The 12,751-nt window shown below is 41.1% G+C and overlaps 1 protein-coding gene across 1 annotated transcript in view; it reads left to right on the forward strand.

The window, feature by feature from the left end:
- Positions 1 to 6,972: 6,972 nt before the first annotated feature.
- Positions 6,973 to 12,751, forward strand: part of LOC308366195 (endothelin receptor type B-like) — a gene marked incomplete at both ends in the record, with an annotated part of 10,782 nt that continues 5,003 nt past the window's right edge. Inside the window, 2 exons of the mRNA XM_080839830.1 lie at positions 6,973 to 7,331; positions 8,624 to 8,776. Of these exons, the coding sequence (XP_080695956.1) occupies positions 6,973 to 7,331; positions 8,624 to 8,776 (512 nt within the window). The remainder of the gene's footprint in view (positions 7,332 to 8,623; positions 8,777 to 12,751) is intronic.

Consider the following 12,751-nt stretch of genomic DNA (forward strand, 5'->3'; position numbering starts at 1 on the left):
CCACTGGCTCGATGCAGTGTTCGTATGTTGGCTGTGATGCTATCACTAATCTGCTTAGCTAAACCAGACATCACAACGCTCAGGGTATCTACACCAATGACCTGCGTTTCTGGCATGGGGTGCTCATACAATGTTGGCGCTGCTTGGCTTGTACAGGTACTACAGAAAGCATCTCTCAGGGGAGTGGATGTAGCCACTGGGCCTCTAATTCTGTTCACCAGACCCTTACCACTACTTACCCTCCCCCTAATATGACTATCTGAGCCTAAAGGACGAGCCCTCCCATAACCTACTGGAGGTGGCAAATCATATCTCGCACCAAGCAACCCTTCACCACCTGCACCCAGCAGGTCTCTATCAGGACTATTACCCCCTGATGCCATCCTACACACAAAATCAATTGAATGAAAAACAGTCAATATACCCAAAATGTCAATTAAACTGTATGGTAATGCAATGTATGTATTTGCATAAAATGCACTGAGACATAAACACAATATATAGTGATAAACTGTGTAACACGTATGTATAGGGATCCTATTCCAACACTGAACCAGAATACCGTTACACACAGAAGGTGGGGCGAAGAAGCAGGAGGGGGAGGGGCATCAGCAATCCGGGCGATCAAACGGCAGTTGATCTAGCTGTCACGACGAAGTCACGGCACCAAGTGTGACCGGTGGCTTATTCTCTCTGCGTTGTGTTGTTGACAAATGGACACACGACTTCGTTTGGAATGTTTATTATTCTCTGGAAAACAGCAGTTGGGGAGGCACTGTGAATCCTACCCTCTTCCACAGAATTAAGAGACAGGGCAACCACACAAGCCACGAACAGCAAATACAAACTTAACACTCTGCCCTCAAAAAGTCCTTAACGAAAACCCGCGAACCTCCGTTACACAAGGCTAGCAAAGTAGCCTAGCCCCACACCAAAACCATACCGGCAGCTAGCTAGCCTAGCTAACCGTATTAGCATAAATGCTAGCGAAACCTAGCATGACAAGCTAACTAAACAAAATGAGTGTACAAACAAATCGGAATGTAAACGAAACAATGACACACCTGGAAAACAGCAGTTGGGGAGGCACTGTGAATCCTACACTACAATAAATAACAATAGCATACATAATTATCAATACACTACAATGCTAGTTATTACCACCCTCTTAGCCCCCAAGCTAACTAGTCACAGGCTTATCCTATACCATGTGACACTAAACTAATATATAATAGCACAGAATAAGACAAGTCACCACCACAATAATTATGTATAAGTGTAGAAATTAATGTGAAAATAACAATGGGACTTTTATCAGTGGTGACTGAATGATTATAAAGGGGATAGTTGTGAGAATAGACAAGGGTTGAAAATAGACAGCCTACCTCTTCCACAGAATTAAGAGACAGGGAAGAGGTGACAGGCACAGTAGGATATAAGAGAAGAGAAAAGTTAGAGAGGGAGAAGGAGGGGGGCAGGAACCCAGATCACCCAAGGGTGCCACTGGTAGGTGTGTCAAAATAAAAACCCATCTTTGAGTAATTCTATATGCTACATTTGCAACCTGTTACATAGGTAGACACCGCCTCCACTGCTTCTCGGTGAAACGCGTCGCCGCCATTTTGGGAAAGGAGCTCTCTGCCGTCAGAGGTCTGTCAGACGTGTCAAACTAGCGCAAGTTGCCAGGAGCTGCGGTTTATCTGGATAAAAATCACGATAACCTTTTACATTTCGCAACCAATTCCATGGAGTATTCAAGGGTTTATGCTCTACGTGAAGTGTGTGAAAAAGATTTGCCTCTATGTTACTTTGAATCTCGCTAGTTTAATCGCCAGTCATACATGTGCATGGGTCTATAATAAACGCTCGTGCATTTTGAAAATACTGAGAAGATCTATAAACTATCGAAATAGTGCTTCTTTAGTTACTACGTATTGACCATCATTAAGAGAAAGAGCATACATCAAATAGTGAGAAACTGGCAGTCAGTGTGTTTTTCATAGTTTAATAGTTCCTTTTCAAGTATGTGCATTAAGAAACCTTGAACAGTGCAATTGGCAATACACAGTTATTTCACAAATCAACATTAGGCTACAAAAAAAATCTATATATTTCTATAGCAGTAAAAAATATACACATCTCAATATATACATAGCCTACACATCTCAATAGTTGAACTGTAATATAAATAACATAGCATATATATAATACAATATAATATAATGACTCAGTATAATGTGCAATGGAATAACATATGATATATATAATATGTGATACAATATAATATATTTTAAGTATAAGTATATATTCATATTATAATATATGTACATTTGTACAATTTGACATAATATACAATCATGCTCTTAACATTTTCAGATCTATGCAGTGCAATTGACACAATATATAATTGTGAAATAACTGTGTATTGCCAATTGCACTGTTCAAGGTTTCTTAATGCACATACTTGAAAAGGAATTAAACTATGAAAAACACACTGACTGCCAGTTCCTCACTATTTGATGTATGCTCTCTCTCTTAATGATGGTCATTACTAGTAACTAAAGAAGCACTATTTCGATAGTTTATAGATCTTCTCAGTATTTTCAAAATGCACGAGTTTTGAAAGAAAAGTGAGCGTTTATCATAGACCCATGCACATGTATGACTGGCGATTTGACTAGCGAGATTCAAAGTAAAGTAGAGGCAAATCTTTTTCACACACTTCACGTAGAGCATAAACCTTTGAATACTCCATGAAATTGGTTGCGAAATGTAAAAGGTTATCGTGATTTTTATCCAGAAAAACCGCAGCTCCTGGCAAATTGCGCTTGTTTGACACGTCTGACAGACCTCTGACGGCAGAGAGCTCCTTTCCCAAAATGGCGGCGACGCGTTTCGCCGAGGCAACGGGCTGAAGCAGTGGAGGCGGTGTCTATCTATACATGTCTATGGGTTCACCTATGGGGGAGGGGGGTGATACCAAGTAAGGGTTCGAGCAGGAAGAGGGGGAGGAGGGGGTCACATGTCATTTGCATTTGGATCTCAGTGAGAGACAGACAGAGTACACATCCAAAGTGAGTTAGTGTTAGTGTCAACAACAGGATAGCAGTATTTCCAGTTCCATCAGTCCCCTATATGAGCTTATGCTCACACAATAACAAACATTCAACAGCCAATCAGATCAGGAAACATCAATATATGTTACAGATAGATAGTGATACACATTAACAGTAAAATAGCTATTTTGCAGTTCCATCATGCACTTGATTAGCTAAACGAGGTACGATCAACAGAGAGCTTCATGAAAGACTTCATGTATGCAGAGTGGGGTAAGGTGTAAATAGGACATCACTACTACGAATCACTACTCCGGCTACTATTACAATAACAGCAGCTGAACAAGAATATACAGTGATAATAGCAGCTGTGCTAGAAGTAGACACAGTGGTAACAGCATCTGAAAAAGAAGTAGATACAGTGATAATAGCAGCTGTGCTAGAAGTAGACGTAAGAGATAATGTATCGTCCGGAGGTCATTAGCCAAAAATAAATCCCGACGGGCAGCTGCTAATATCCCGCCTATTATATGGTTACTTGCCAAAAATGATAGAAGACATTCCTCCAACATACCTCTTTTGAATGATTTAGTTGCCGTTTCATGAGTCCCGTTAGAAATAAATAGTTCAAGCAAATAGAACTTTGAAGTTTCAGGTGTTGCATATTGACTTCAAATCACCATGAGTCTGTTACGTTAAAATGACTGGATTTCTTGCGGAGTGATATGAAAGAGGTGAATTAGAAGCACAAAACCTATGCCAAGGACAGCGGTCATTATCTTTTCACAGCTGTCTGTTAGCAGGAATTAATGTATGGAAGAACGTTGGGATGGCCAAATCAACAGTACTTTTTGGAACATTCTGAAGAGCCGGATAATAAACAGTGATAATGCTGTGCTAGAAGTAGACACATTGATAATAGCAGCTGTGCTAGAAGTAGACACAGTGATAATAGCAGCTGTGCTAGAAGCAGTGTTGGGCAAGTTACTTCAAAACTGGAATACATTATTTATTACTTGTTACTGTCATTTTAAAGTAATTTGTTACATTACAATATTACTGTTTTTAAAATGTAAGGCATTACACTACTATTGTATTACTTGTAAGTTACTCGCACCAAAATCACTGGAAGTATGGATTTGGCAATCTTACTGTAATGAAGCTCAAGACACTCAATTAGTGAATCACACATCCAGTGGAAGGTGATGTAGTATCTGTACTTATGGTAAACAGTAGAACATAATAGCCACAGTGATGGCTCATGGCACAATTCAAAGAACAATCATCGCAAGAACAGACAAAAGGTCAAAGTCTGGCAAATTGTGATAGAAATACTGTAACTTTAGGCCTATTCATATTAACAATAATTGGACTGTATTGTAATGTCTAAAAATATGACAGGATACAAAATTAGCATTTCTATGCCTTTATTATTTCCAACTTCACAGCATTAAGCATAGTTTATGCGTCATAAAAAATTAAAAATAGTTTGCAACTGGATTAGTGTATGGGCTGTACACCAATGGTGGGGAGGCAGTAGGCCTACACATAGCACCTGGGCATCCAAGTCCTTTGTGAAGGTTTTTCGGCTTTGAAGTACATGCTGAAAATATAAGAAAATAGCCAGATTTCAAATTCAAGAGTCTAAGATATAAACACTACATATTAGCTAAGGGGCCTTACAATGTACAACCCAAATGAAACCAACTATTTTTGTAAGGTATGGCTGTGCTGAACATGAAGTTTGAAATATTAATGTGTGTCAAAAAATAAAATTTATGGGACAGGTAGCCCAGGCTAGTGCACCCCAATGTTCATGTTCAGTTCAGCACGCCCTTACAAAAATGCTCCACATTATATTTCAAATGTATAAAACGCATACATGTATAGGCACTAGGCTAGATCTAAAAAATTAAATAAAAATCCATATGGAACAGAAACAGGCAGTGCATCACACATTTTCAATATTAACCTTCAAATTCAAGTTCATCTTATGGTTTATTGTATTAAACATACTTCTTGTAGACTACGTTTCATCTTAATACATTGACGTGGTTCACAATGACGTTATGTACATCTGTTCTGATCTAGAACTATGTAGGTTAAACCAGATACATAGAAGGATTCTAGAAAGATAGAAAGATTCTAGGGCTCTGGGCTAAACTAGTAGGTAGTAGTGGTATTTGTAGGTAAAGTGCACTTTAACAGAAAGACGCTTTATACTACATGTACACTGTATGGTAAAAGAGCTAAGTTAGTAACGTTACCAAGTATTTTCAGCTAACAAGCTAGCGGGTTATTCAGTGAAGAGGTGGGCTTTTAGGCGTATTTTTGATATGAAACAAAATCCCTGTGTTCAGTTAGATATGTAGCGGAACTAGAGACTGTCAATACATTTGTTTGCTTTGATTAGAGTCTTAAGTCAAACGATACAGCCACAGTGGCGGGTGAAGTAACATCACATAGCCTAGCCTAGGAGGGAGAACCTTGGTGCTAAATTAGGCTAACGTTAATTCTCTGAACTTGTCTGATCATGTTGATGGATGGCCACATATTTAATCGTTTGTGATTCATTTTTTAAGCTATATTCTGAGAATTGAAAAGTACATTTTCATTCATGTCTGTTAGAACCAATGCATTTGTGGCTCCAAACCACATTTAATTTAATTGTGACATGGCTTCAGAAGGAAAGTTACCTTAGCCCAGTAAGAAAAAAACATGTTGAGCAATGGTAGTGTGGGTATCATATCTGCAAGGATACCATATCTGAACGTTTTAGCCTTACCTTGTCATCATTGCTGCTAGTGGCCACATCTTGCTGCCAATTTTTCGGAAAGCTGGCGATTCCACCTTGAAAGCGGCATCGATTAGCCTAAAGGAAAAGGAAGTGAAACATTTTGCGCCGACGTTTCACCTCTGCTGATCTCGCGGTGATTTTGGCGAATTTGGATGAAGGAAAATAAAACACTTCATTCCAGGTTAAAAATGCATTGTAACGCGCGCTACTGACATTTGTACAGAGGTAAATATTACCAATTTTGTTTCTGTAATGCCTTACATTACCGCGTTACCGCAAAAAGCAATGCATTACAGTAATTCGTTACTTTTGTAACGCGTTACTCCCAACACTGGCTAGAAGTAGACACAGTGGTAACAGCAGCTGAACTAGAAGTAGACAGTGGTAACAGCAGCTGAACTAGAAGTAGATACAGTGATAATAGCAGCTGTGCTAGAAATACAGCTTTGATAGATAGATGGATACTTTATTGATCCCGAGGGAAATTAAGGTCATCCAGTAGCTTATACTTAGCCTGACGATGTCATACTCATGATTCTAGTCAGAATATGAGTCTGATACCGAACCTTTGGGCTGTGATTATGGGGCGTGTTTCAACGAACCAGGAAAGAAAATGCCTATTCGCTGAATTGGATACCTAGAACAAATCAGAGCAACGTAGTATTACCATCTAATAGATTAAACTTTTACCTGATCCCGTAGGAAGGACGGCAAAAACATCTTTTCAATCGACAAATGCCTTGATCGCGTTTCTCTGTTCCTCTTTCAAAATGAATGCGCTGTCAATGTCTGTTGAGATATGCCTGCTCACGTTAATTAATTAGCATTAAGGCTACAAGCTACAGTTTGTTTCAATGGGTTTTTTGTGTACGCGTTAGCAATGATCTAACAATAATGGTCTAGAGAGCTTTAGTTAAGACAAACAATACTCTGCAACATTGGAGTTGCACATGCACAACTAACCGAGTCAATGTAGACATTAAAAAGTCGTGTAGATAGCTTAATTCACATAAAATATTCCCCACTAAGCACCCGAGACTGCTACATGGTAGACCTCTCAACACCAAGCTGCACATCAGAGGTTTACACTCCCTGCGCCCCTGCACTGACATAACACACATGCAACAGAACATAAAAAAGAAACAAGAAAAATCAAAACAATACACTGACAAACAACGTGGTGCAAAACCACCCAACTTCCAGATCGGATCTACAGTCCGCGTCCGCAAACCTGGAATCATTACGAAAGGACTGTCAAAGTTCACACACCCCCTGAAGGTGGTAGCCCAAAAGGGTCCTGCCACTTACTTGCTGTCCGATGGAAAAGTGTGGAATGCCTTCTACCCCCCTCATCTTCCACCTGTGCTGCTGTTCCAGCATCACAGCCTGATGATGTTTGCCCCTCAAGCAACCAAGGTGCCGAGCCACCTGACCCTGAACCTGTGCACTCACCGCATCAGTCCCCACGGGTACCGAGAGTACGACACGCTCCTGCGTGGCTCGAGGAATATGAGACTTAAAAAAAAAAAAAAAAGAGAGAAAATATGTGATATGATGGAAACATGTGAAGATGTTCATTGTTCACTGATGATCAATATACAGTTTGCTTACTTACCTGCCTTAATGTCATAAGGTTCATATTGTGGCATAATACCTACTTTAACAATGTCGTTCAATTCATTACCTGTTACTTATTGATAGTATAAACTCTGACATTTTAAATGTTTATCTTTTGATACATACCTGCCTTTGAGATTAATGTTTCTACAGGTTTTAATATTTACCAAAAGGATTTGCTTATTTCTTGGGATTCCAGTTACCTGAGTTCTTTCTAGTTTAATACCTGTATTCTAATTCTACAATCCAGTTTATTCTTACAAAAGAGGAATATGTGGTATAGTGTCATACTCCCTCCATCCACCTGGTGGCGCTGTACTGCAATATGATATGAAATGTTACATTAATATACAGGCAGAGCTATGCAAGAAGTGATCAAGTAAAGTTGTTAGCAAATGTACCGCTCGTGTCTGTCTTACCATCTACCTACATCCTTTACATACACAACAGAGGGCTACATACGCTTCCTTGTAACGATTAATATCTTATTTGACACGGTGTAAAAGTTCAATTACCACACCGATTGTACGTTTAGCCTCGTAAAAGTCAGTTTACTATTGAGCCGCATAACTTCTTATAATAATAATCGTTTAAAAGTAATAGTATTAGACAATGAAACATAAAGTTTTTTCAGTTCTGGTGAGATGACAATTTTAAAACCATAAGCATATATACATGTATGATGTGTATACATTTCTATTTTTTTTAAACAACTAGAGATCGGAATGACGTAATCACTTCCGGTTTCTGTGCCTCACCAGCTGTGAACCTCACCGCACGTCACTGCATGTCACCCATGTTCAACTCAGCGCAATGGATGATAGAAAGATAAAATATAATGACTTAGGCTGAGTACAGTCCAGGTGCCAGTATGTCAAAGAAACATGGCCGAAGATAGATTTGCATGTGTATGTAATGCATGGGCAATGCTGTGGTGATGTGGTTGTCCAGGTGACGTACCGTCTGCACTTCAGCTGCTGAGGTTGGAGGGGGGCAACAATATGGTCTGGGGCAGTTAATGCAGCACAGGGGCTTCTGCCCCTTGAGGATCTTCCCCTCTTGGCAACTTCTTGCCCCATCAGCTGGGTCACACAGCTGTGAAAAAAACTATTCAGCCAACTAAAATGTTGACATATTGTATCCTTGTGTGCAGTTTCATTAAGTTTGCAGTACTTTTAACCAGCACCAACCGTTCCAAGGAGCTGGAGGAGGGCCCAAGCACTGCAGGCACAAGGGACGAGTTTGTGTCCTCCTCTCCATCGAGGTCCTCATCGAGGATGGCCTTGATAACCTTAGTCTTCAATGTGTGAGTGTGAGAGAGCGTAGAGAGAGTAGAGACGTATTTTGTTTAAGCAATAAGTAATTATTTCAAGACCAGTTACAAGCTGACTCCTGTCACAATAACAACTGTAAAGAAATAATGCAATGGAATGGAATTCTGCAAAATAACAAATAATAATATTTATAGTAATGTGACGGCCACTGTGATAATTGTGTACTATATTATTTTAACTGCAACTAGAGCCAGAACGTGCAGTTTCGCAGACATAATCTCAGTTACCTAAATATGTGTGTCACGGTGGCTCAGGTGCTTGCACTGCCGCCTCAGGTGCTTGCACTGCCGCCTCACAGCAAGAAGGTCATGGGTTCGATTCCCGCATGGGGCGCTGTTGGTCCTGGGGGGTAGGTTCTCCCCAGGCCTTCAGTGCTCAGGTGGGCTATCTCCTGAGCCTTTCTGTGTGGAGTTTGCATGTTCTCCCCGTGTTCAGAAGGGGTTTCCTCCACTAAGGACCCCAACAGAAAAACATGCAGAATAACTGAAATCTGTCCCTGACCAAGACGGATCACTTGACTTGGTCCCCGGGCGCCTAACGGCTGCCCACTGCTCCTGGGGGGTTCTGGAGGAAGGACAGTCCAGAATGAGTGAAATGCGGAGGAAAAATTCACTGCGACCTCAGGCCTACGTGTTTGTGTGTGTCCTGATAGCCACTGTATATGCACGTGTGTGTTACTGTGTGTCGTTTGTGCGAATAAAAACTGACTACAGTCAGCCTTGTTTGTTTGTTAAGCATCACATCAGTAAAATCATACTAAAAGCACCATCATCCCAGAAAGTCTTAAGATTTTTCTGATGACTTCACACTCAGGAGTAGTAACTGGAAACAGAGGCTAAGCTAGAGTGAAGTTTTGCAGTGGAAAGTAAAACAGAACAACAGTCTACCTCCTCCTCCTTTGTGGTCTCTTGAAGGGCATTTGGACTGGGTGTGATCAGAATGGCTGAGACGTCTGAGGGGATGTGAGGGGTGACCTCTGGGGGGCAGCCGTGGCCTACTGGTTAGGGTTTCAGGCCCGAAAACGTAGGGTGGCCGATTCAATCCCCGACCAGTAGGAAAAATGTGGGCGGGGAAAGTGGTAGACCACTGCTCTCCCATGAGCACATCCAACTCTGAAGTGCCCTTGAGCAAGGCACCTAAGCTTGATCACTGCTCCCTGGGCGCCGCAAAAGGCAGCTCACTGCTCCGGGGTTAGTGTGTAACTGCACCTCACTGTGTGAGTGCCACTTCCCTGGATGGATGGGTTTAATGCAGAGGTGGAATTCAGATTGTGTGTGTCTCTGCCATAGTCGCTTTCAGACTTTTTGTTTTTCACTTTCACTCTGACCCTGTTGTCTGGGCCTCCCGTACAGAGCCCTATGCCACAAGGGCTTGCTCCTTTACCAGGAACTTCCTCAGCCTCCTGAGAATGGAGCGGACCCTGTGTGGGATATCAGAAAGGGGATTGGATGGGGATAGGAGGTAGGATCAATGTGCATCTTGTTTGCTCCCCTCCTTTCCCTCGTACTCCTCTGCATGCACTAATGCCGCTTAAAGTTATATTCCCTCAACACGGCAAACTTCTCTTTGCCGATGAAGCAGGTGACATTGCTCCTGAACTCAAAATATAATCCATCTCCCACTTCTCCAGAAATTGTCTGGTCAAGCAACATGCAGTGTTGACCCAAACATTATTAGATTTTGCAAGGCCCCTTTCCTAACTGTGGGGAGCCTATGACAACAGTGGGAACAATGGCATATGCCAAAGTGCTCTAGGTCTGCAGGATATGTTGTAGGCTTTCTCACTGCAAGGACCCAATTGCAAACCAGATTGCAAAAAACTCCAAAAACAGAACACGGAAAATTTCCCAAAAAGGACAAAACACAGAAGAGCAAAAATCAGAAAGTCCAAAAGAGAAAACAGACAAACAGAATTCCGAGGGGAAAACACAGAAGATCACAAAACAGAAAATCGTATACCACTAGGCACTCGGGAAAAACAAGAATTAGGCCTACAATCCAGTGAACTAAAGAGGAAAAGAACAATATATATCAGGGGGAACAGAATTACACAGGTGAAACATTTCAGGTAAAGCAATCAACGATACATTGGGGCAAGGATAATTAACACAGGTGAAACGAATTCAAGCACAAACATTCAGCGAAAAGAATGGGAACAGAGCAATACACGGGTGAAAACAATAAGGGGAATTAACAAAGCAAGGGAGAAACAATTAGGCCAACATATCATGGGTAAAAAGGGAAACCGGTAAGTACTGAAAGGTCAGGGAAAAGGCAGAGGGCGGAGTCTGCAACCAATAATAAACGCACATGGCCTGATCACAGGAACAAAACAAACATAGGAAAACACGTAGTAAAACAGTAGCAAACAGAACACAAGCAGCGATCTCAATACAAATGTCTTAGATCGCTGGGATCTTAACATATGTTATACTAATCCATCACTTCGCCATCTTCAACCATGAACATATAAGGCTATGTATGGCTATGTTAGGATAGAGTGGTGTTAGGAAGATAACAAGGGTTTCATACTCAATGTGAAGTCAAAACAGTCACGGTGGATTGACTAAGATAGTAGGAGCTGTAGCCAATCAAAGAGGGACATCAGACCAAAATGGGATAAGTGTTAGAGATCTCACAAATACATTAGATAGCTAGATAGATAGATAGATGGATAGATCGACAGATATTAAGTAAATGGATCAGTTGGTGAACATAGACCTTTTCTAAGGCGATAACCACATGTAGCTTGTCACACATAAGTCATCCCATAAGACACTGCATTTGAAGTTAATTAAATTGTTATTCCCTTTCATCCAAGAGCCCACCACACATGGACCATTTAGTTTGGTTCTTTTGCTCGAATAAGTTTCATATCCGTGTTTTGAACCCACTTCAATCACTTCTGTGTTTTAAGAGAATATAAGTTGTTTTACTGCAGTTTCCCTTGCAGTAGCTCCAGATTAGGCATCTGTTCCCCACCAGAGACTGGCAGACACAGGCCCACACTCTAATGAATCATTTAATTAGTTCAACACGGCGCTCACGTGATGAGGGTTTTCCGTTATACAATCTCGGTTAAACTAGCCTGTTAGTTGCAAGATGAAACAATACACACACACACAAAAACACACACACACTAACACACACACACACTCACACACAAACACACACACATAATGCTATTGTTCATAATGCTATACACCATCAGACTGTGAGAATTCCATGACGCCAAGAGCTAGTCAGAGCGCTTATGAGGTTTGTTGGGTTTTGTATATTGCCCATGCCAGGAACTGCCACTGATTGTGTGTGTGAGTGTGTATGTGTTGTTCCATCTAGCAACTAACAGTCTAGTTAAACCGAGATTGTGTGTGTGTGATCACATATTTGTGTCTTCACATGCAACTTATTAAGCAGGCATACTATTGTGCATGTGTATGCAGTATGTGTGTGCAATTAAGTACGTAAGTTGAATTTTGTGTATACTCCTTTAAAATCAGTGTATATTAATATGCATGTCTTTGAGTGTGTGCTGGTGAACACAGGCATGCTCGCGCACACATCCACACACAAATACACACACACACACACAAACACACACACACACACACACACACACACACACACACACACACACACACACACACACACACACACACACACACGTGTACACAAACACATACACACACACACACACACACACACACACACAAACACACACGCACCCAAGCACAAGCGTACACAAACACATACACATACACACACACACACACACACACACACACACACACACAAGATAGGAATTGTCATCTTCACCCTTGGTGGCCCCATTCTCTTGGGATCATATTAACTCCACATCAGTCATATGGTTTGTGTTTGTTTTTATGCTTTTGGTTTATTCATTTATTAGGATGCCTGAATCGCATTACACATGTCAGCTTCAAAGT

Source organism: Sprattus sprattus (genome assembly GCF_963457725.1).
Source record: "Sprattus sprattus genome assembly, chromosome: 5".
NCBI lineage: Eukaryota > Metazoa > Chordata > Actinopteri > Clupeiformes > Clupeidae > Sprattus > Sprattus sprattus.